This window comes from Belonocnema kinseyi, chromosome 2, assembly GCF_010883055.1.
Source record: "Belonocnema kinseyi isolate 2016_QV_RU_SX_M_011 chromosome 2, B_treatae_v1, whole genome shotgun sequence".
Lineage (NCBI taxonomy): Eukaryota > Metazoa > Arthropoda > Insecta > Hymenoptera > Cynipidae > Belonocnema > Belonocnema kinseyi.
This window is the reverse complement of record NC_046658.1, coordinates 28067396-28093536: the sequence shown is the minus strand read 5'-3', so window position 1 is coordinate 28093536 and position 26141 is coordinate 28067396. Positions and strand designations below refer to the sequence as shown.

The following is a 26141-nucleotide window of genomic DNA, read 5'->3' as shown; positions in this document are numbered from 1 at the left end:
GCGATTGATGTTGATAGAATTGTGGTTTGCTTTTTTTAAATTTTTTTCACAGAGCAACAATATATAAACAAATATAGTGACAAAATTGACCATTTTAGCTTTGTGAATGTTTATCTCAAGAAAAAATACAGATAGAAAGTCACTATCAACCGGAATTATTGCACATGCATTCGTAGAACATAATTAATTTTAATAATATTTAACGTCATAATTTGTAACAAAAAAATTAGCATGAGTTAACAACTATTGTTTTTATAAACATTTCTATAAACAAATTCTTTATAAACGAGTATTTCTCATAGCTGAATTCATTTTTCTGAACAAAAGTGATTCACAATTGTCTTTAAAGCCATTTATATGCTTTAAGCTTTATCAAACATAAACAATATAGATTGTTTATAACAATTTAGTTAAACAAGTCTCCTAATCGGCCGTTTCCTCGTAGAAAAAAATGTTTTTTTCTTAAATAATTATTAGAGTGACATTTATTGCGGTGACGAACCAACGAAATTAAATAAAGAATAATTTATATGATTGGTATAAACCATTTTTTTAACAAAACTATGATTTATTTTTTTACATGCAAAAAGGATGGTTTTCCACCGAAATTATCCGACAATAAACTAACAGTAATTCCAAAATTGGATATGGGACATTAAATAATAATTTGCGTTCTTGTTCATAACAATGAAAGATAGGTGACTTCTAAAAACGCAAGTACAGCGTTATTGCTATGGACAGTTTGCTACAGAAATTGTTATTAACAATTACGCAAATTAGTATTTAATGTCCCATATCCAATTTTGGAATCACTGTTAGTTTATTGTCGGATAATTTCCGTGGAAAAGCGTCCTTTTTGCATGTAAAAAAATAAATCATAATTTTCTCAAAAAAATTGTTTATAACAATTAGATAAATTATTCTTTATTTAATTTCGTTGGTTAGTCACCACAATAAATGTCACTCTAATAATTATTGAAGAAAAAAACTTTTTTTTTATGAGGAAACGGCCGATTAGAAGACTTGTTTAACTAAATTGTTATGAACAATCTATATTGTTTATGTTTGATAAAGCTTAAAGTATAGAAATGGCTTTAAAGACAATTGTGAATCACTTTTGTTCATAAAATTCAATTCAGCTGTGAGAAAAACTTGTTTATAAAGAATTTGTTTATACAAATTGTTTATAATAATTAAGTTAAATATTATTAAAATTAATTATGTTCTATGAATGCATGTGCAATAATTCCGGCTGATAGTGAGTTTCTATCTGTATTTTTTCTTGAGATAAAAATTCACAAAGCTAAAATGGTCAATTTTGTCACTATATTTGTTTATATATTGTTACTCTGTGAGAAAATTTTAAAAAAAGCAAACCACAAATCTCTTAGAAATTAATTGCTGAGTATTTCTAAAAAAAACTTTTAAATCGGTTAAGAAATACGACTTGTGGGCGATTATGAACAGTAAATTCCTATTCCAGGCCACTGTGCGCCGTGCCACGCTGCCGCCGCCGCACAGTGGTAAAAAACGTTTTTCTTTGTTCATAAACCTAATATCTCAAGATAGGCTAAACGGAATTAAATTAAATTTAGACTGAATACAGTTCACGTCATAGCTAATCAGGGAAAATATACAAATAATCTAAATATATTTTTCAAGGCCAAAAAATCCATGGGAAATCTGGTACTTTTCGTATTTTATGAAGAAACAAACTCAAGCTTTTAGAAATAATGTTAGATTTTTTGATATTTACAATTAAATTTCTTTATTTACAATGGCCGAACTAAAATTCGAGAAAAAATTGTCATCTCTAATTTTTTATTTTCTTGGAAACTTAAAAAAAATAAGAAAAAACCAGAATTTTCAGCCTTTTTATCTGGCAAAAAATTAACGTTTTTTCATGTTTTCTCAAATTTTCCAGGAATATGAAAAATCGGAGGTACCAATTTTCCTTCGGCTTTTAGTTTGGCCGATGTAAATAAAGAAATTTAAGTGTTAATTAAAAAAATGTATCATTATTTCTAAAAGTTTGAGTCAGTTTATTCATCAAATATGAAAAGTATCGATTTCCCATGGATTTTTCGGCCTTGGAAAATATATGTGGATCTTGTGAGTACTTTTCCCTTGATAGGTATGACGTGAGCTGTATTTAGTCTAAATTTTATTAAATTCTGTCCAGCCAATCTTGAGATATTAGGTTTATAAACAAAAAAATCGTTTTTTACTAGTGTGCGCCGGCCATCTTGCTTCAAAAATCGCGCCGTTGCTGATTCGAATTCAGCCCGACGGCGCGATGGCGTAACGGCGTGCCGACGTAATCTTACGTATATTTACATGTTAACTGATTTCTTCCCGCCGGTTGATTGGTTGTCAACAAAAATACTAAACTAAACCATCACGCCGCCCCGCCGCTGCCGCTGAGTACCAAAGAAATGGTCGCACCGCCGATTAAACTTGATGAAACCGCCGTCGCCGGTCAAAAGTCTATCAGCACAACCCTCTAATAAACACATTTTTTAGGCAAATTTTCATATTCTGTATAATAAATGTTTCCAAAATTTAATTTAATTGTTGAATAGATTTATACAAGTAATTTAAGAACGAGGAATTGATAAAAGATTATTGAAAGCTGCGTTAGCACCAACAGTATTTTGAAAATGTAAGAAAAAATACATCATTACCATGATTCAGTTTCCTGGACGAAATATTGAAAATCTAAAAAGTTGTGTTTTTGGAAAACTCTATTGTTCGTTCTACACTAAGGAGTTCAGCTGACCAAAATTCCTATCATGCCTAAGCTGCAGAGAGTTTATGCTTCTATTTCAATGAAATTGGCTTCACCAGTGGCCACATTTCGTGTACCTGCGTTAGTTATCCTCGGGCATGCATCCACTCAAGACTGTGAGTAGAAGTTCTAGTACGAAACACCTGCGATTCTGTTTCATTATCTATTTTTAAAAATGAGTGAGGAAAAAAGTGAATCATGGCGTTTATTTGAAATTATTGAAAAACGCGTGGACTGTTTGAAAATAAAATGCACTTTATTTGGCACAGAATTTATAGTTTCACGTAGTGGTTATGAAAAAGCGGGAAATTCTACGAGTTTTGTGTTTCGTCGTGTACTTGATTGGCTGCAAGTGTGTAATGATTTTAATAGTCACCCCAGTACTTCAGTTCAATCTTCTTGGGGAATAAATCATGCAGAGGCAGTAAGGCTTCATTATGCTATTGGAGAAATAATAGCACTGGATAATGAGCCTCTTGTAGTGGTCCAAAAAAGAGAAGTACAGTGGATGTCTCTAAAATCAGATATTTGGGGTTGCAGCGGAACACACTACAGTTTTATTAGTTTGACTGTGCATTGGTTGGACGATCATTTCGAAAGAAGTATTGCTGCATTAAACGTAGATGTATTTCCCAGTAGTCATACAGGAGACGCAATAGCAGATAAATTGACAGATCTTTTGGCATCTTGGGGCCTTGAGAAAATTCGGGTACATTTGTTATTCCGAGACGACGGTGGGAATATGGCTAAAGAATGCAGAGTGAGCGATATAGGCAGTGAAGGGTGTACTATACACACGCTTCAATTGGTCATCAAGAATACTATTGAAGAAAATGAAGCTGTCAGCATTTTATTTAAAAAAATGTAAAAATATTTCAAAGTTTTTTCATAAATCGGCACCTGCAACTACAAAATTAGTGCAAATTCAACGAGATTTAAATTTGAAAGTTAAAACATTAAAACAAGATGTCCCTACAAGGTGGAATTCCACATTCTACTTAATGTTGCGCTTCTTGGAGCTAGAAATTTGTCAAGATTTATTTTCTGAGGCTGAAGACGATGATTCAAAAAGTTTGACGTGCGCAGAATGGGAGATACTGGAAGAATTGGCAAATCTCTTGCAGCCATTTGAAGAGGTCACAAAGTCGTTGAGTTATAATGAATCATGCATATCTGAAGTGATTCCAACCATAAAAACGTTACATTTTTGTTTGTCGCAGCAGAAAGTAAGTTCGCCGTTGGCCTTCTTTAAAGCAGATTTGGAATCTAATTTGAAAAAGCGATTTGAAGACTTAGAAAGCAACATCAACTTTACAATGTCAACATTCTTGGATCCACGTTTCAAAACTGTCTTTTTTTCTACGAACTGCTTCGTCAAAATTAAGGAATACATGGAAATGACTTTAATAAAAGATGATAATGAAGCAAACGATAACGTGAATACAATTCCGATGAAAGAAGATTCTGGAAACCTGCAGGACGCTCTTAAAGAGATTATTGCCAGTTCACATACAAAATCGTGCACAAATCTGATTTTGGAAGCAGAAATTGACCTCTATCTCAAGCAAGAGCTGTTAAATAGATCATCACCTACATCAAAATGGTGGGAGAAAATGAAAGGAATATTCCCAAATTTAAGCAAACTTGTGCACCGTTTCCTCTCCACGCCCTCGAGCATCATATACAACGAAAGACTTCTTTTCCGAATCAGGAAATATTTCGGACAGTAGACGGAAAAATCTACTGCCTATGAATGTGGAATTACTAACATTCATGCACCACAATTTGCCACTGATAAACTTCAAATACGAGGTGAGTTAAAACTACGAAATTACAATCTGCGAATTCATTTTAAGTTGCGGACCAGGCTATGCAGTAAGGTGATTTGAAAATAGAAAATTGTCGAATTCCAAGTTGATAGAGTGGCAAATAGTTGTTTTTCGGGATCAATTTCAATTATTTCACATTCCCGGAAATCTTGAAAATCTTCCAAAATTTTTTTTCGGATTAAAATCAATCATTTTTTAAGAGATAATTCGTATTTAAGTGTCACCTCTTTTCAGAACAAATTCTTAACATCTGTGTAAATAACAGAATAATTTTTTTTGTACTTGAAAACTTTCTAGGGACAGAAGTGCAGCATTTAGTAAAAAATAAATCTCGCCAAGCTCCTAAAACCAAAACACGAAATTTAGCGAAGTCAGACCGATTTTAGTGTGGTAGTCATTAATATTTTTTCCTAATGTATTTGTATGCTGGGAAACCCACAAATGTTCATGTATGCAATTAAATAGGAATTATATTTTAGCATTTTTTTCTTTGATGTCCTCCAGGAATATGACGAAAAAATGAAAGTCAAGAAAACTTAAGAGTCTGCACATGAAGTTATGAAGATATCCTAATTAATTATACTTTTTTAGGAACCCCCAAAGCTAAAACGCAAATTTTTCTGACTGTTCTGCGATTTCGAATTCCAGACCTTTTTATTTTCGACCTTACATATATGCATTTTGCGGACGCAGCGTGTGAAAATTATGTATCTATCTTTCATTCATTTTGGAAATCCGTCAGAAAATTTTAAAAAGTTTTTAAAATTAGTAATGGTAAATAAATAAACATTAGCTTATTTTAAAAGAACAATACAAGTGAAAGAAACGGTAGCTATTTTTAGAAAAATTTGTTAAATTAAAAAAAAGCAGCCTTCATATTGTCCTCTTCTAGCGGATTTCGAGAGACTTAAAAATGTGAATATTGTGCTGAAATGTTCGCAAGTGTTTTATAATTTATAATAAAGCGTGTGTCTGTTTCATTAAAATTTTATTTTGTTCCAATCATACAATTTTAATTGCGTGATTTTACTCTAGCAACTGAACTCTAGATTTAGCATATTATTTACATTTTTCAGCTAATAACTCTCTAGCACAAATGCTACATATGTACTAGTTCTTTTACCAATCCACTTTATAATTTGATTAGTTAGTAATATATGACTGTAAATTAGTTACATTTAGTTAAATAATGCACAAAATTTAAGTAGTTTTTAATTAAAAAAGTTTGATCAATTCAAATGGCATAATGTTCAAATTCGTTTAATTTTGTGATAGTACAGATTATAATATTGATCCGAAAATAATATTATATCATAATGTACAAATTGGAATAATGAAATTTTATTTCAGATCGACATCCAATCCAGAATCCATCAATGAATCTATCAGATTGATCACTAACTACAGTTGGAACTTTCGATGGGAATTAACATCACATCTCTTTAATGAATTTTGCCAAAAATAAGCTCATTCTGTTAACTTTTAATTAAGAGAAACTGAGCCAAGTTCTACTAGTACATGTAATATACACAAACTTTTCTAACTTTTGAATAATTATCTATACATCCAAATTGAAAAAAAAACTTCTCTTAATTGAACATGCGAAAAACTGCAAATTCAACATTTTTGGCGTTCTCTAAAGTAAGTTGTACACATGTTGTAAATTTAATTATCAGCAGTATAAACATATTACACAAAAAAAAAATTACAGAAAGCATGGAAATTTTAAATTATTCAGATTTCTACCTAATAGAAAACAAGGAAAGTCTGCAGAAGGTAAAAGAAAAAACGCAAGTAGTAATCCATAAAATTTTAGGCAAGCGCAAATGTTTTCATTTTAAAGACAGGATCGCATCCGGCCAGAATTCCGCCGGAATTTACCGGATAAATTCGGCCGGTAGGACGTTCGGACTCCTGCCAATCCGGTAAGCAGTAACTTCAACCGTTGCAAACTCTGCCGGAGCAGTAAGACAGGTACAGCTATTTATAGCTATTTTTATGGAAATTCTCTATCTCATCTTTATTAAGAGCATGTGATACTTAGAAAATTGTCGATTTTACCAAAGTTTTAATTCAGCAAAATGTGATTAATTTGCATAGCGCTTAGGAAATAGTATCGATTTTTTCAGTGTTATATTCCCCGGCTTTTTCCCCAGGATAAGAAATATTTTGCCTTCAAAATCTGGGAAATGATAGCGAACATGCTAACGGACGTCCCCGAACACTTTTTGTTGTCTTTTTCTATCAAAAAATTTTTGATATTGCTAAAAAAGTGCGTGTATATTTCGAGGTTATGTGCATTACAATTCACCCGAGCATCACTTCCAAACTACACAATATTTTTGGACAAAAACTTTGTACTCACAAATAAACATAGTAACTAATCTCCCGGAACTGACCTTGTTTGCAGGCAATCAAAAAAGTTTATTTCATTAATAATTTCGAGATTATCGGAAAGGCAGAGATGAAAAACGACGTAACCTCAAAATAATGCAGATGCATACAATTTTTATTTAGCACAATAAAATTTTTTTTTATTATCCCTCAAAAAAGAGTCTGGGGACGTCCATTATGATATTTTATAGCATTTCCGAATTTAGTTTTAAAAAATTTTCATTTTTGTGGGAAAAAAGCCGGGGAAACTGTAAGTATCACATGCCCTTAGTCATGAATTATTAAACGCATTGCTGAAATATAAGTAAACTGTCTGATCGGGAACGTGTAACTATCACTTCGCCAACGACTGCCTTCGTTGAGTTAGAGAGAGGCAATAAAGATTAGGCACACTTGATTCGTTAAATAACGAATGTAAAGGTCTTGATTGTGTCTATTAATTGAAACTTTTAATTCTGACTTTCCTGTTCGATAAAACCGATTGAATTTGGAAACATTAATTCCGTTGTAGGATTTATATTCATGAATGATCAGTTCATGCAAGAGAGATTCTTACAATGAAGTGAACTTATTTCCCTAGACTCTTAGAAATCTAGAAGAGAAAGGGCTATTGCAAGATCTAACGAGAAAAGGGTTTAGAAATCGAAGTTTTTTTTAACTTTTCCGGATTAATTAATTTACACACCTTTTGTTATTGCTTTTACTATACTGAATTTAAACGAAAAAGTGGCAATCCCACCGCTTGCACCAAATCAGCTGTTACGTCTCGAGCAAAAGGCGAGTGCAGTTTTTTAATGAGATTGGTAAAGGAGGTTGAAGGATTGATTAAAGTCAGGGTGGTAAAGCCTGACTAATTATTTAATGTGGAATCGTTGTCACTCGTCAATCCTACGGGGATTGCGTGTTATTAAAACTGAAAAATATGGCAAGTTCACAAGTTATTGGTACATTTATTATAATATAAGAACATAAAATTAATTCACAATGAAAGAATTATAAAACTTACGCTACCTTTCAGTTTTGAAAGGGCAAGAGAAGATTTGTAGTGTCGATGATATCCCCGATGATTTGTAAAATAGCGACTAAACTCTACCGGGTGTTTTTATTTGATGCTCACGAACTATTCGGAAATTAACGTATACGACGACCGTAGACCGAAGGGACTTAGTTTACACTTAGTACTTTGTACTATTTCACGATGGAAAATATAATTACGCGACTTTAAACAATGCGGTTCTTCGTTAAGGAATATTTCACATTTTGTCGATTTGATCGCGACTTTTTCCAAGCGGTTCGTACAATTGAAGTTTTAAGTTGACAGTGTGACTGCCACGAACTAAAGTACAACCACCAGGGATGAGTTTGGGGTTTATATAGGAATAAGCATATTGTAAAGTCACGTACAATCCAGAAAATTCAACGAGGCACGTACGATTGAGAAAACTCAACGAGGCACGTACGATCGAGAAAACTGGACGAGGCACGTACTGACAAAGTTTTGTATCTACTTTTGCTCTCGTTATCTATATTTCCAACATATTCTATAATTTCATTTTATTGTCCCCTTTTTAGTTATAATGATTTCCTTATTATTGATTTGTGTTTTCGTTACTCTTCTCTTACTCTTTTCCAGACAATTTCTTAATTCTAATTTCTGTAGGCTAAACATCAATTACTTATTTTAACTGTATAGTTATGTTACTAGTTTTCAGTTTTACTTGTGATCGTTTTTTAGTCTTAGATGGTATACAATTTAATTACTCTTCATTATCTGCGGGTAATATATAACATTTTTAATACGATAAATGACATATTTCTAAGTTACCAATGCTTTAAATTAGTCGGTATATTTATGCTAATACACGGGTAATTATCTGGCGCTTACTACTTTATCAACTGTTGCCTATTTATCATGCGTCGTAGTTTACTATTTGTGGCTTACCATATAAGTGATTACCTACAGGTTTTTAGTTGATGTTTTTATCATTTTAGTTTTATGATTGCGGTTTAAATTTGGTTTCAAATTTTGAGGATGTAACAAATTCTTCTCTCGTTTAGAGATTCGAAAGAAGAATCCTTCTCCATGATATTTGTCACGGTATTTCGTGTTCCTTTCACTAAGCCAAACGTAAAGCTCTCAAGTTTCAAAAAAATTAAATAACTCGATGGTCGAATTCTTTGTCAAAATAGGATTTTAACGTCCGCACGGCGTTAATAGATTATACCTCTTTTATAAATTGAAGCCTATTGACAACCGAGCCCGAATCGCAGACGGGCGATTATAACTTTAACTTTTGAAAAAGAAAAAGATACCGAGAGTAGAACCACTCACTAGCAAGTTCTTCCTTAGACTGCGATTTTGTTTCACCTCTTCGGCTAATGGTAAACTCTTTCAATGGGAATTTTTGATGATTTGGAAGTTGAATGTACGGAAGGATGGAATTTTCTGACCAGTATTCCTTGCAATATTCGCCCAAATTGATCAAACCCTATTTATAGCTGTTGTCAGCAATCTGGCAATTCGAAATCACATTTTTATGTGATGGGAGTATTTGCAACAGGGCTTTTACAGTAGAATTCTTGTATTAGAATTCAATGAATTAAAGAAATTGATTTTCAGTATTATTTTTATATTTCCTTGCTTTGACTCGACGATTAGGAAAGGCTTTTGTAGTTACTTTAATTCAGCATTTCATACATCTTGATATTCCTGTTGAATGCATGATAGTGTTTATTATCATTCAGCTGAATTGAAAAGTGGTGAAATTAGATGTGAAGAAATGAGGGGGTAGCATTGAACCTAAACCACGAGCCGAAAAGCATATACATATGTAAGACAATGCCCTACGTTTATAGCAAGGCGAAAGACCGGGTTGCAAGTTGTGTATGTAAGCACAACTTTTCTTCCGTTTTCTACTCTCTTTCTTTCTACATCGTTTCTTCCAGAAATCGCTTAATTCCTATTGATAATTATTTATAAGTTATAGTTATAGGAGTTTCGCCTATAAACAGATGTTCTTTTAATTTTGATATGCTTTCTTCCCTTTTTTCGTATTGAAAGCATTTATATTTCATTCCGTTTAAAATAATTCAGTTTAATTATAAAGGAGACGTAAGAATTCATAAGGCATTGTCGGATTACTCGGTGTATATAAATGTACACGTATCTGCGCATACTCATTCAGCTGGACTTTAAATCTAAACTGGTGTGCGTACGTGTCAGCGTACGATCCAGTTTATGCCTCTTTCTCTTACACCCTTCGTTTCATATCTCTATCCTCCATAGGAAATTTCATTTGTACTCGGATCCGTGCATATTTATATGCAACTATGAAAATTTTATTATAAATTTAGATTCCTGGACATTAGTTCCACTCGTGTTTAACCATAATTTTCTTTGTTATTTATTTCTAAATGTTTGAATTTTACGTATGTAACATTATGACCTCTCAAGTTGACAATTTTTTCCTGCTTTTAGGGGCAAAAATAGAGTTTAGTTTTTACGAAATAAATCGTGTCAGGTTTAGTTTACGTTGGTGATTCTAGACGATGAAATAGAGTATACACAAAGCTGCGTACATCTAAAACAAAAGTCTTTTAGCCCTATTATTTTGGGAATTGCGAGGTTTCAAAACTTTCATTTTTTGGGGCATTTTTGACTAAAAGCGGAAAAGTTTTGTTTTTTGAAAATACCTCGTTTCCTGCAAGTCGCGCGACAAAATTCCTCTAGAATAAATTAAAGTAGAGTCAATTTAGCGAAAGTAAAAAAAAAGTGTCCTAGCCCTAATAGGTCACGAGATATGACCTTGAAAAGTGCACTCTTCCTGCATAGAGGCACCTAAGCGTACCGTAAAGTAGAACTACGGTCATATTTCGACATTTTTGCCCCAATTAAGTATGTACAATTCATTTTTAATGCATAATATGTCTTTTGCCATTGATAAACAAATAGTTGCTTAAAACAATATCTTGTCTCAACCACTTTTGAGTACTTTTTTAGTACTTTTGTGGCAAAAAAGTGATCGTAATTGACTGGATATGTGTAATATGTTCTTTTCATTGATTAAAAAATTGTTTTTAAATCATTTTTGAGTATTTAGTTACACTCAGAGTAATACATTAAATTATTTACTTATAATTTTTTAAATTATTGAATTAAATTTTATATGTAATAATTTTCAACTAATCAGTTGCTTAATTGTTTTTTATGCAAAAAATGGTCGCAGCATATTATTTACAATTTACAGAAAGTTAAGTAGGGAATTAAATGCAGTGCACGTATTAGAAGATAACGTTATACAAAATTATTAAAAACTATTTTTTTATCAATGAAAAGAACATATTACAAATTTCTAATCTATTACAATAACTTTGCTGCAACTAAATACTCAAAAAGTACTCGAAAGTGATTAAGACAAGATTTTGTTGTAACAATTATTATTAAAATGACTTGTTTACTGATAAAAACATTTTTTTCAATCAATTAAAACAACTTTTTTGCCACAAAAGTACTAAAAAAAGTACTCAAAAGTGGTTAAGACAAGATATTGTTATAAACAATTATTAAAAATTATTTCTTCATTGATGAAAAAGTATATGTTACATTTTGAATCAATTTAAATCACTTTTTTGCCGCAAAAGTACTAAAAAAAGTACTCAAAAGTCGTTAAAATAAGATATTGTTATAAACTATTATTTATTTATCAATGCAAAAAGACGTATTATGCATTAACAATTAATTGTACGCACTTAATTAGTACAAAAATGTCGAAATATGGCCGTAGTTCTACCTTACGGAACGCTCAAGTGCCTCTATGCAGGAAGAGTGCACTTTCCAGGGTCATATCTCGTGACATATTAGGGCTAGGACACTTTTTTTAACTTACGCTAAATTGACTCTACTCTAGCTTATTCTACAGGAATTTTGTCCCGGGACTTGCAGCAAACGAGGCATTTTCAAAAAACAAAACTTTTCCGTTTTTGGTCAAAAATTCCCTAAAAAATGGAATTTTTGAAACCTCGCAATTCCCAAACTAATAGGACTAGAAGACTTTTGTTTTAGATGTACGCAGATATGTGTATACTCTATTTTATCCTCTAGAATCATCAACGCAAACTAAACCTGACACGATTTTTATAATTTTGCCCACTTTCTTTCTTCTGTTCGACATTTTGCTCTAAAATTCAATGGGAATCATCCGTCCACGCAATCGTGATTTTTGAAAATGTTTTTAAAAAAAAACCGAATTCCCCCTGGTATTCGTGGTAGCATTTTGAATGTGTTAAATAGGACCCCTTAATAAATTTTTTTCTCAAAAAAATGGTAAATCCGAGTTTTTGAGAATTTCATTCTTTTTTCCGCCGTAATGCCTAAACATAGTAAAATTTCACAGATGAGGTCATTTTGAAAAAATGTTCATTTATACCAGGAATCTTGCTTCTACTCTCATGCAAACCGTTTTCTTTTTTTAACCATATTAATTAAAATGAAATTCGATTGATTGCATAACTGACATAAAAAAATAAAAAAACAATATTATCTTTCTAAAATAATTTTCTCAATCAATTGCGATGATTGAAATTTTTCGTATCACCTTTGATGTCGATGTTTTTCTTCTTGCAGTCCTCTTTGTTGTTTCATTTGAATCTCGTAGGTAGTTGTGCTCTTTGTATATCTAAATTGAAGTTATCGGCCAGTCCTGTGACGGCGACCAGATTTTATTATTTTTCCACATTTCCTCAGTCTGTGAGAAATATAAACGCCGGGGTCTCTTTATTTCCTTCCACCGTCGATGAATCTGCAGCTATTTGGCCCAACAAAGTTTGAGGGTTGTTTCTTCTTTCTAAACACGCTTTCTTCTTCAGAGTTTGTAGGTAGGCCTGTTTAATCTTAGATTGGAAACTGCCTCTCTTTGCAACGTTTATGGTGTATAGATACAGTTTCCTACTGTCCGTGCCATTGCCTCCTTCTTGTTGGCTTTCTTCCAAACTCTTTCAGCTTTTCTCTATTGTTCACTTTTTTCTGCAGGCTCGTTTTCTCGGCAGCCACCGTAGGATTCTTGTCTTCGATTGTAATGAATTGAAGAGAGTTTAAATTTAATTCTCTGAGTATATCAGCATCGATGTTTGCTTCTTCTTCAGAAGCAGACTAAGAGGGTAAGTCGTCCTTAGAATATGCTATTGCATTTTCCACGAAGCTGCTCGATGTTGATGGCTTCTGTTCTTCGCATTTTGACTGCGATAGTCTCATCCTGCACTTCTTGTGGTGTAGAACTTGAGCAATCTCGTCTGTCTGACACTCTTCACCCGAACTTCCAACTCTTCTTCTTCGTGTGCTTTTCACGAATTTTGGTATATTAAATTCCAAAATACTGATGTTATGTGGCCGAAGTGTTCTTCTCGTTATAGTATTGATGAAACGAGGTTGGGTGTCGATAATCTGATGCTGATGCGTCTCCCTCTCGGCCACATCATTCTCTTCGCTGTTCATGTCACATTAGATGCCTACATCATAATTTACATCCAAGATTTCCTACGGGTTACTGCGTCTGGCATATTTCGCGGTGGTACTTTTCGAGGTCACTTACATGGTATTGCCCCCTGTCCCGTCCATTCTCGATACCTTGTAGAATAAAGACGTTTGTGGTTTCCAAATTGAATACGGGCCTTCCTACAGAGCTAAAAATTTAGCCATTACGCCGCTGGTTGTGTGGGATACATTGCAGGCCTTCACGAGTACCGCTCCCCTACCCAGAAAGATACGCCCTTTTAATTCTTATGAAATCGTCCTAATTGTGTCGGACGTAGCAGATCCTTCCACAGCATATTCGGCTTTCTCTCCTATAAAGCTTATGGTGTGATTTCTGTGGTGTCGTGGTACCATTAGTTGCGATTCTTTTGTATGTTTTCTACTTCGCCGAAACAAAAACCATATTTGTCCTGTGGTAGGAGTGTCCGAAAAATTCCTTGCCAGTTCGCGATTGACTAGTTCCACCATATTGGCTTGTGGGTGGTGGTTTGATATTAGAATAATATTTATTTCTCGTTTATTTAGAGCCTGCCTCGACTTGTGTCTGGAAAATTATTTCCCCCTTTCAGAGAGTGCATTTTGTGGACGCCCTATAGTTTTAGAAAACTCATCGAACTTTGTTATGGCAATCTCACTGTTGGCCTTGCGCAGTCGGTGCAACTTGATAAATTTCGTGTATGTCTCCATCATCACGAGCTGATGCTCGCTCCAAATTTCGTTTTTATTAATAGTCCAAATAAGTCGATTGATATGAGCTGGAGTGGTTCTCTCTCCGTGAAGTTTCTTTGGTTATGTATAATCGATACATTCTTCCGTCGAAGTGATAAAGAGTGTCGTTGATCATTTTCAAACGTGTTTCTTTTTTTGTCTCTCGCTGAACCTTAGCTTGAATTGCTGCATTTTTTTATCAACTCGTTGTTCTGAAAATCCTCCAATTACCTGCTCAATTTCTTGTGCCCAATCGTGGCTCAATGCAATCCTCATACGGTTGCAAGTAACTCTTTTTCGGTGGTAAAACATGTGAGTTCTGGTCCTTTTTATGTGCGCCTCGCGACTGTGATAAATTATTTTTCTTGTCGGTCGTTTAGTTGATAAAGTACGGCGCCTAGTGCATCATTTCCGGCATTGATCTTAAGATAATACCCTCTTCTTAGATCTGGGAAGTACAGCATTGTCGAATCTCTGAAAAGTTGTCTAATTCTTTGAAAACTTGTTTGTGCCTCATTATCTTATTTCCAAACTACGCCCTTTTTTTTATTAAATTCTTTGTTGAATTGAGTTGTTTGACATTTCTAGGTGCTGGAAAATTACGGATACTGTCAATCTTTTCTGAATCTGTTCTTGTTCCTTTTCTGGTGAAGATAAATCCAGAAAGTTTATTATCGAGATCGTTCTTATTTTCTTTTATAATTAGAAAAATATAAGACTTCCAAAAATACATATACTTTTTGTGGTACTGGATAGGTCCTTTATGAAAAAATGCTAAACTTACCTTGTTTTGCAAAAATACACCATTTTTGTAGTTTTCGCGATCTTTAGGTAGATATATCGTATAGAGCGTTACCGATTAACAAAACGATTTTCACATATGCATGATTCACAAATACATGAGCTACTATATACATAAACATCGTCGTGTAACTACATTGCACTCATGGTAAAAAATAAATAAATGGAATTTTTGATAATATTTAATAACGTAATAATTGACTGATTTTGTTATATTTTCTTTCCAAAACTTCAACTTAGCCCTCGCTCGTTTTCTAGTACTTTTAGACGGGATGTTATGACGTAGGATCGTGGAACGTTCCGACACGACGGATTCAAAAATCAGCAATGAACCACATTGCGTTCAACGGCTCGACGGCAATCTCTTATGTCTATGTCAGCCGACAATAATAGTGATAATTCTTTCGAGGAGGCTGCTTTAAATCCTTCTCCATCAAAAGAAGCAGATATATCGCCTGAAAAATCGATCAGCTTCGTAAGAAATATTTTAATTAATCTAAGTCGTACTACAATTGCTCAGAAAAAATGTATTATTTGCGGGAATCAAAAGAATATCTAAGTTATCCCTTTAGAAGCTAGGTCTAAGTTTTTTCCTGATAATCGTTTTATCATTCCCAAAGGAGTTTGAAGCGAGGAAAACTTAATGGCAAACGTCTCATCCGACAGATTTGGTCTTCCGAACTGTCGGCGAAGAACAAAGTATCTGCAACAAACATGCTTGCCGTCCCGGTACTACTCTTATTCATTCGGAGTAGTTCCATGGACGAAGAACGAGCTCAGATCCCTTGATATCGGGACAAGAAAGGTTATGCACATGAACAAAAGCATGCATTTTAAGTCTTCCGTTCCGCGACTGTACATCTCACGCCGTCAAGGGGGTCGCGGAATATTGAGTCTTGAATGTCTTCACAACAGGATTATTCTGGGTACAACACACAGAGTTGCAAATGGAAGAGACATTCTTCTTAAAATGGTCAGGAATCACGAAGAAGTGAGCAAAGGAGCGTTCCTGTACAAAGCAGCGGAGGAGGCTGCTGAAACACTCGGACTTGACTTCAGTATTAGGGGTGAGCAAAATGCATCAAATCTTATCTATCTCGAGTACTCACTCCTGAAAGCCCGGATTAGGAAAGCGCAAGAGAAAAACTTTCGTGAACAGCTCCTGGCTAAGAGGATGCACGGTATCTTCCACAGAAATGTGAAGGATCAGTCAATGTCTTGTGAGCTAACGTTTGCTTTCCTTAAATCGCCCGGATTAAAGTCTGGTATGGAGGGTTTCATCTTTGCATGCCAAGACGGTGTAATTTCCACCTTAACATACCGTCGCCACATTTTGAGCCAAGACATTCCCGATCATAGCTGCAGGGCGTGCCACGCACAACCCGAGCATTTAGCTCACATACTATCTAGCTGTCCAACTCCTGCGGGAACGACCTACATTCAAAGGCTCAATACGGCACTAAGAGTGCTTTATTACCATCTCTGTCACTCTTACGGCATTAACCTTAATATCGCTCCTCTTAATGCTCCTAGGGAAATTGAGTCAATTGTCGAGAATGGGAAGTGCCGCATATACTGGAACTTTATATTCTCGACAATTGTTTCTGTTGCTCACTCGAGGCCTGACATGGTTCTTCTTGACTTCGAGAAGCGAACCATGTTTAGACAAGTGATTGGCCTGTAATTCTTTGGGTCAGCTAAGTTGCCTATTTTCGGCAGTAGTATTGTGCACCCTTCCACCAACCACTCCGGAATCGGTTCTTCCGACTTTAAATATGATGTGAAAATATGGGCCAAATGCTGATGGGTTGAAGGAAACTTCTTCCACCAGAAGGTTTTGATACAATCTGGTCCCGGAGCGGAACAGTTCTTTATCACTCTTAATATTTTTTTCTTCTCCTCGGTAGTGATAGGTGGGCATTCTTCATCAGGTGTTATGAGGGCATCACACAGCTCCTTGAAGCTATTTGTATTTCCTGAGTCTTTGTCCAGTCTATGCTGCACTTCGTAGACTTCTCTCCAAAATAATTCGACCTCCTCTGGCTTGGGCGGGCGGTCGACAGTAACTGCAGGGTCTTGGAAGAGTCGAGATGGGTCAAAGAGAAACTGTTGATTTTCTCTGACCCACCTCTCCCTCCGCTTTAGACTTCTCTTAGCGCCAGATAGTATCCGTATTCTGTCAACAATATGCTGCCTGATGGTCAGCAGCTTTGACTTTTTAAGTGTGTGATAATGGGTCCGGAGTTCGCGCGCGAACTTTCGAACTTTGGCAGTAAAATTCCTGCCAAATGTGAAGTAGTTAATCACACACTGAATGCGGGGCGCGTACTGTCTTGCTCAGCCTATCTTTATGGCAATTTGATGCATTCGTCTTTGGGTCTTATGATCAACCGTTGGTTTTGTTTTACGGTTTGCATCGGCCAAAGCTCTTGCTGCATTATACGCACAATAATTGATAGCCCAGAGGTCGGATTCTTCGGAAAAATGTCCACGAAGCTCGTCATCCATTTTAGCCAGATCTGTAGGCTTGAGAGAAACCTTGGTATTGATGTTTCTCCCGGACATAAAGCGTCGCTCTTCCTCTATCGGATGCCTGCCCGCGGTTGCTCTTAGTGTCGCCTCTCTCTCTCTGTTGCTGACTTGTCCAGCTGTGGTAGAGTATGCGTTCCGCTTATATAGCCTCTTTTTTGGAGTAGTTCGGCATGGTTTCGCAGACGTTGATGCGAAAAGTGCGATAGCTCTGGGTGTTTCTCGCATCACAGAGCATGCAGCCGTGCCATGTAACCCCGTTCAGGGTCCACACTCGCATCGTAGCACTCTATCAAGTCGTGATTCAGTCGCTTCATCCACCAAAAGGTCCAGAGATTACGCCGATCTATCACATTGAATCCATCTTCATTTACTCCCCCAGCTCTAGAGTGGTCGGCATTGTTAGCCGACCCATTGTGCGTGTTCTATTGTTTTGAACCGCACTTACTACAAGTATGTTTGGTGCTGCCATTGTTGTTCCCACGAGAAACTAGGAAAATGGGTTCCTCGATTCTTGTAGAGTCCGAGATGCAAGGATAAGGATGCATCCTGTGAGAGATCGCCCGGTATCCCAGACTCACCGTTCTAGACACCTCACCTAGGTACCATTCAGCTTTCGGCACGGTTTTCACACCGCCGCTTGGGGATTAACTCCTTCGGGACCATTTCTGGACAATTGTTCGCGACTGCCTATTTATTTTTGTAACCATATTCGAATAAAATTTGCGGAGAAAGAACCGCTCGAGCTCATATCAATCGAATTCTTTGGACTATTAATAAAAACAAAATTTGGAATGAGCACCTCTTCGTGATGATGGACATATTTACAAAATTTACTAAGTTTTACCTACTGCGCAAGACCAACAGTGATATCGCCCTAACAAAGTTCGATGAGTTTTCTCGAATTATAGGCCGTCCACAAAATGCGAAGCCACAAGCCAGTATGTGGAACTCGTCAATCGCGAACTGGCAAGACTTTTTCGGTCACTGCTAACACAGGATAAATATGGTTCGTGGTTCGGCGAACTGTAAAACGTAGAAAAGATTCGCCACGAATGGTACCACGGCACCACAGAAATCACACTATATGAAGCTTTTTGGTAGAGAACGCCGAATAGATGGTGGAAGGATCTGCTACGTCCAACACAATTAAGATGACTGCGAAAGAATTAAAAGGGCATATATTTCTGGACAGTGGAGCGGGTACTTGTGAGGCCCTGCAATGTATCCTACACAACCAGAGGCGTAATGGCTACATTTTTAGCTCTGTACGAAGGCCCATGTTCAATCAAGAAACAAATAGCCACAAACTTCTTTATTCTACAAGGTATCGAGAATTGACGGGAAAGGTAGCAATACCATGCAAGTAACCTCCAAAACTACCACCGCCAAATATGCCAGACACAGTAACCCGTAGAAAACCTTGGGCGTGCATTATAATGTGGGAATATAATGCGACGTGAACAGTGAAGAGAATGATGTGATTGAGAGGGAGACGCATTAGCATCGGATTATCGACACCCAACCTCTTTTCATGAATCCTACAACGAGAAGAACACTTCGACCACATAACACCAGTATTTTGGAAGTGAATATACCGAAATTCGTGAAAAGCACACGAAGAAGAAGAGTTAAAACTTCGGATGAAGAGTGTCAGACAGACGAGATTGCTCAAGCTCTACATCAGAAGAAGTCCAGGATGAGGCTATCGCAGTGAAAATGCGAAGAACAGAAGCCATTAACATCGAACAGCTTCGTGGAAAATGCAATGGCATATTCTAAGGACGATTTACCCTCTTAATCTGCTTCTGAAGAAGAAGCAAACAGCGATGAGGATATACTCAGCGAATTAAATTTAAACTCTCTTCAATTCATTACGATCGAAGACAAGAATCCTACGGTGGCTGCCGAGAAAACGAGCCTGCAGAAAAAAGTGAACAATAGAGAAAAGCTGAAAGAGTTTGGAAGAAAGCCAACAAGGAGGAGGCAATGGCACGGACAGTAGGAAACTGTATCTATACACCATAAACGTTGCAAAGAGAGGCAGTTTCCAATCTAAGATTAAGCAAGTGTACCTACTAACTCAGAAGAAGAAAGCTTGTCTAGTAGTTTACATTCCTCAGAGACTATCTTCAATTTGGACATACAAAGAACACAACTACCTACGAAATTCAAATAAAACAACAAAGAGGACTGCAAGAACTAAATTCTCACGGATTTTTATTTTCGGAGCTAATTAGAGTGTCGTCTACAAAATTGACAATACACTGAGAAAAGTAGTCCCTAGTTCTCATGACTAGATAAAATATAGTTAAGAAAAAAAGAGCTGCGAGCACAAGAAAATCTGGTTGCTGTGACTAGAATCTTCACTACTATAACGTGACTACTGGTTTCGTGTTTCATATGTTCAGTCTCTGGTTTAAGTAACTAGTAGACGTATTTAAAAATATCCTTAACTTTATGCCCGCGCTGTGGGTCGAAGAGAGTCCACGTTCCTACTTCTCGAAAGATGAAGTCGCTTCGACTAGGAAAAAGGAAGCCTGTGTCACCTGTCAGGTATGCTCACGCCAACTCGGTACTTGCTACTTTAATTTTTTTCTAGATTGCCTCATGAATCGATCGGTGATCGACATTCTAACCTCAAAAAAGAGAAACATTCTATGATTTTGGTGATAAGCCAAATAAGCTCTATAGAATTACATAGAATAAAACAATTATCTTCTTCGAAATTACTGTGTTCAATAAATGTTGGAATTCCACTTTTAAAATACTCTAGATTGATTAATTATTCTTATTGATTATTTTTATCAATAATCGTACATTTTATAGAAGAATTTTAACTTTTCAATTGATACTTTTTATAATTATTATAAACGTTTCATTGTAAATTATTCTAATTTTACCTAACAAATCGTTTTTACGAAAGAAACTATTAGTTTTCACTAATTGATGCTGCAAAATATAATGCATAACCTTCAGTTTACAGGCAGGGGATTTTAAGGTACAAACAATTTTTCACACTGGAATTTCTCGCCTTTGGTTAAATATGCATAGTGGCTGCGACTATATTTTCTCATTCCAATGTTCAGTTTTCGTAGGTGCCGTAACGAGTAAGATATTTCTCAATACAACTATAAAAAGTAGTTAAGGATAGTTTTAACTATACGGAACCACGCCCCCAGTACCAGAAATTTGCCTCAGGGTATGCACGCCTTTTCCGTGTAACGTGTGATCTAATCCTCAAACGAGGGCGGTAGTGCTGGTTTTCAGGCCAAAGGGTACTGCTCAGAACTCGTGGTTCCTTCCTATGTTGAGAAACTCTTCGGAGATTCAAGTAACCGCCGTCCCTGTGTCGATTAACGCCCTCGTAAGAATGCTGACAATCTATATATTTATTGTACAGCACTTTGATCATGACTTTCGTGTTGCGTCATTGGTTTTTTTCCATAAGGTCTTTACGTGTCTTTGTTTATTATCGTGGCTCATGCTCGCTTTCCGTATCAAATACCGTTTCTTCTTGAGGATATTTTGCGTTTTCCATTTCATGTTGAGAATCTAATTCTAAGTTTTGTACTTTAAAAGGAGGTGCATTTTGAAGTTGTTGCCAAGAATATCCTTCATGTAGGTCATGCTTCCCCCGCACCTCCTGAGCCTGTATTCCGTAGAGACCCATCATAGTTATTCGGCCAATTTTCATTAGATTCCTGAGTCCAATGTCGGTTGTTTCCTTGCTAGTTATTTCTTGAGTAGTTATTTCCTGGCTGCTTGTTACGCCAATTTCATTCATTTCTATAATTTCCATCACACTATGAGTTAGTTTGTTCTTAGATTCAACAAAATTGGTGTTCTTCCTACCAATTGTTTCAAACTCTTCTAAAAGCTCGATAAGCTGCTCAGGCCGGCTTATCCCTTTTCCGTCGATGATATGTTTTATTTCGTCATTGAAATGACGTGCACGTTTCTGTATCACCTCCCCTTGTTCGAGGACAGCTAGTAAATCGCTGACATGTGCAAAATTTCTTGTCGCATACTCAGGTCTCGATGTATCCTGTCCGGATGGACCCAGCAGACATTTTTCTACTAAATACTTACCTTTTGGTTGAATTCGAGCAGCACGTATTTAATGTGAGGCTTGGCTCAGTAACTCTGGCTTAGGGAGTGAAGCGTCTGTTGATCTGTGCCTGCATTATCAACTCTCGGTTCTCCGTGGTTTGGATCACATTGGTCGGGTGCACTCGAACTGTGCCAGCGGTCAACTACTCTGCCAAACTGAAACCTGAACTGCGACAGCGGTAAAAGTTGCAAAAGTAGTTAATTTTAAGATAACATGAATTGCGCTAGAGTTTTCTTCAGGTGCTCCTCCCACGAAAATGGGACAATGGGCAAGAAATCTTGGAATACTCCTTCCATAAAAAGCAACTACATAGTGATTTTAAACCATAAATGCATTTTCTGTTTCTTTACTACGCTCTAACTAGGACGTAAAAGTGGAATACATTTCTTATGTTTCTGCATGAAAAATATAATTATTAACAGTATTTATTAACCCAATCGTTGAATTTCCAACCCAAAAGATTAATGTTTAACCAGTATCAATATATTTCTATCAAAAAAGATGAGTTTTTCACAACAAATAAAATAGTTATATTGATAATTTAAAAAATTATTTTTCAATAAAAAACTAATTTTCAATTTAAAAAAATCATTTTCAATCGAAGAAAAGAAATTTCAACCAAAAATATGAATTAGTTGCCAAGAAGATTAATATTCTATCACAAAAGACGGCGTTTCAACAAAATATAGAAATTTTCATCTGAAGAAGATAAATGTTAAAACCAAGTGAAATTTGTCATATTACAGGATAAAAGTATAATATGAAGCTTATATTTTAAAGAGAATTTCCACAAATGAATCGCTTGCCGTAAGTTTTTTTTCAAAGCTATTATTTAAATGTTAATGATAATACGAAAATATAGAAAAATTATTGTTTCCTATTTATTGTGAAATTACCATTTTGATTGTTCATTAAAAATAAAGATACTTGATTGTGCTGGTGAAAAATAAAAATTGAAATGCTACATTGTAAATTTTGATTTTTTGTCAGTATCACCATACACATAAATATATTAAATGTTTATTTTTTGTTTTTCAAATTTAAAAAAAATGTTCAGAGTACGATGTATGATAGTTCCAAAGCGGCGAGACATATTTTATCATTTAAAAAAATATGCAGCTAATTTTAAAGAATTGTAAATAAATAAAAAATAGTGTCTTTCTTCTAAAATTCACTGTAATAAAATAATACAACTATTAATTTAAGTAGATATTAAAAACTATTTAATTGAAGTAGATCAGAAGTTAATTATTGCGAAAATCGCAGTCAATAAGTTCGTATTATCGTTATTCACACATAAAAAGGCAAATGTCTGTTAGAAAGTTCGTGAAGTTTTTCCCAAAATTTACGTTTTGCTGGTGAAATGGTAACATTTCCTACTTTTAAACACCAAACAAATTTACAAACGATTTTTGTTTATAGTAGATTAAAGCCTTATAATTAAGAAAGAAGCTAATTCCATGTTCCCATTCTAATTCATAATATCAGCAACGCTATTTCTTGTAATGAATCGCGTACAGATAAAATTAAACATTTTTTTTAATTAAGTGACATAAATTGATTATTTACTTACAGATCATGTAATTGAATATTAACTATTACTTTACAATAAAAGATTTTTCTCTAATGTACCTCGATTACAATGATATAATTAGATTCTCATCGGAGAAGATATTAGATTTGTGTAAAATTTGATCGCCTGAGTCTGAAAAAAAGGTTTTTACGAATTTGCCTGCCTGTCTGCCATTTTATATAAAAAATCGAAATGTAAGCGTATTTTCAATATTTTTGTGACCACTTTTTTCAAGATTTAAAAAATCTTTAACGGACATTCATCGTATTCAAAAAGATGGACAATTTATCCTAATCACTTTTTTCATAACACCAAAAATTATAAGAGTTATAACATTTACAAAATTTAAAAAAAAAACACAAAAATGACCATTTTAAGCCAAATCAAACTATGCAAAATACGGAAAGAGGCGTATAGACAAAAATTGTGCACTTGAAGAAGATCCACAAATTTGTTTTAAATAAATATTTGTGGGTTTTCAAACAATTTAATTTCTTCAAGTTTTCAATGCTATTTTTTACGATTAAAACAATAAAGAGAACTATCAAAAAATTATTCATGAAGAATTAATTCATTTTTACATTCTCAGCATAGAAGGTATTAGATTTGTGTAAAATTCCCCCCCCCCCCCCAAGTTTTTGTTAAATGTCAACGTTTTGAGACCTCCTGAATCCGAAAAACAGGTTTTTACGAATGTGTCTGTAGGTCTTTCTATGTCCGTTTGTCTGTAAGTACAATATTTTTTTTAAAAACTAATTTATGAGACTGGCCTTCGGTAAGTGTTCTAAAATGCATTATCATTTTACAAAATGCAAAATAACATAGCGCTCAGAAACCTTATTTAAAGGAACTTACAAAAATTAACTTTTGATGACTAATTTGACTAATAAATTAATTCACTATTATTTGATATACTTTATAATAACACAGCCACACACACACAAAGTGTGCGGATCTGGTACCAAGGCACACGTATTCCTATGGATTTTGGAGCGCTGAATTCAAATTCTGTATCAAAAATCACCCATCACGTCATGTTTGAGCTATAACCTCAAAAAATGACGAAAAATCATGCACTGAGGCAAATAAATTTCAAAATAATGCTAGTGATGCAAATTTTCACTTCAAAAACATGTCGACAACTGTAAAGGATCAACCCTTGTCTGATATCAACTTATTTAACATAACTTCACCAAACAGAACCTGACCTCACCTAACCTGAATTAACAGAAATTTATTGAACTACACTTAAAGCTCTGGAAGCATATTTTTCCAGTAGCAAATTGTGTGCTACATCGAATGGGTCAACTCGAGCCTAACCTAGAAATAAATCTAATCTTTTTTTTTTGTTAAAGGAGTAAAACGGGAAATGCTCATGCACTTACCACATTCGAACTTTGGTGGCCATGAGCCCAATATGTGCACATCATGCATATATACGTAACTCATATATACGTGAGATACACACATGGACAGATAGTCCACAAGGAACGAATGAGAGTGTGGGACTCACAAAAAATGGCGCCTAACCTAACCTAACCTCACGAAACACAATTAAACTGATTGTGTTGTCCCGTTATGTTATGTTTACGGTTCTTAGTCTTAAATGTGTGCTATATTTAATAGGTTAACTCGATCTTAGCCTACAAATGAATGTAACTTAACAGAACCTAACGGAATTTTGCTTAACGCAACACAGCTTAAGTTAAGTGTTCCCATTGTAACACAATAAAATTCATTTCATTGTACTACAGGTGGTTAAAAATTTAGACCCACATTACTCATTTGAAGAAACTTAGAACTACAAGTAGAATTGACCCCATTTCAATTAACCTGACAGTGTTTGTATCAATTAAAATGTAGAACTGTAACTTAAACATGCAAATGAATAAGAGTTTTATTCAAAAATTTTTTCTCTCTGCTTTTCTTAAACTTAAGGGATATATTTATACTATCTTTCGTGTTTACATTTTATCTTTCTTTTTTTCGTAATTAAATTGATTTATAGACCTACTTCAGTCTATTTTCTGCCTGCTATAACGTGTCCTTTTTTCTTCGAAGGAACGATGCAAAGGGTTAGGCTTACGTTTAAGACCTACATTCGTTTCCCTTTTCAACATTCAGCAAAAAGCAGCCATCATGACCTCGTCCCATCTATCCTGATATCGTTGTTCCATCACTTTTACGTCTTGATGAAAACGTTCCCCTTGTTCTTCGCTGAAATCACCAACATTTTCTGGAAACTTATCCAGATGGGAATCTAGAAAGTGAAGTTTTAAATTCATCAAGCAGCCTAACTTTTTGTAGTTTCTTATCATTTTCGCAGCAATATTATCGTAGTTTGGACTTTTGTTGTTAACGAAGAAATTTTCGTTTACTGCTTTAAAACTTTCCCAAGCGTCCATTTTAATTTTCTTCATGTGGCTCACGAAATTAGTATCTCTTGTCAATATTCGAATCTGTGGTCCGTCAAAGACTCCTTCTTTCAATTAAGCTTCTGAAACATTAGGGAATTTAACGGATATATACTTATAGCATTGTCCATCTTTGTCTAACGCCTTGACAAATTGCTTCATGAGCCCAAGCTTTATGTGGAGGGGTGGCAGTAACATTTTTTCTGGATCAACGAGGCTTTGGTTGATGATATTATGAGAACCAGGTTTGAATGAATCTCTTAAAGGCCAATATTTTTTGCTGTAATGATTGGCTCGATCTCTGCTATTCCACAGGCATATAAAGCATGGCTCTCTCGTAAAACCCGATTATTGGCCTAATATCATTGTTATGATTTTGAGATCACCACATATTTGCCATTTGTGATTCGTGTAATTAACTTTTTCAATAAGCATTTTAACATTGTTATATTCTTCTTTGAT

At 35.0% G+C, this 26141-nt stretch overlaps 2 protein-coding genes across 2 annotated transcripts in view; both read left to right on the top strand.

Moving 5' to 3' along the window:
- The first annotated feature begins 3789 nt into the window (after positions 1–3789).
- On the top strand, positions 3790–4518 carry LOC117182614 (zinc finger BED domain-containing protein 4-like). Its single transcript, XM_033375713.1, has one exon. The coding sequence runs from the start codon at positions 3790–3792 to the stop codon at positions 4516–4518; it is 729 nt and encodes a 242-aa protein (XP_033231604.1).
- Positions 4519–6274: 1756 nt separating this feature from the next.
- The window catches only part of LOC117166989, a 92893-nt gene continuing 73026 nt past the window's right edge, over positions 6275–26141 (top strand). The window contains exon 1 of the mRNA XM_033351514.1: positions 6275–6591. The gene's annotated coding sequence lies outside the window, so the exon portion shown is untranslated. The remainder of the gene's footprint in view (positions 6592–26141) is intronic.

Bases quoted from the DNA above. Each gene is read 5' to 3' on its own strand.
- LOC117182614 (XM_033375713.1), top strand. From the start codon at position 3,790: ATGTTGCGCTTCTTGGAGCTAGAAATTTGTCAAGATTTATTTTCTGAG.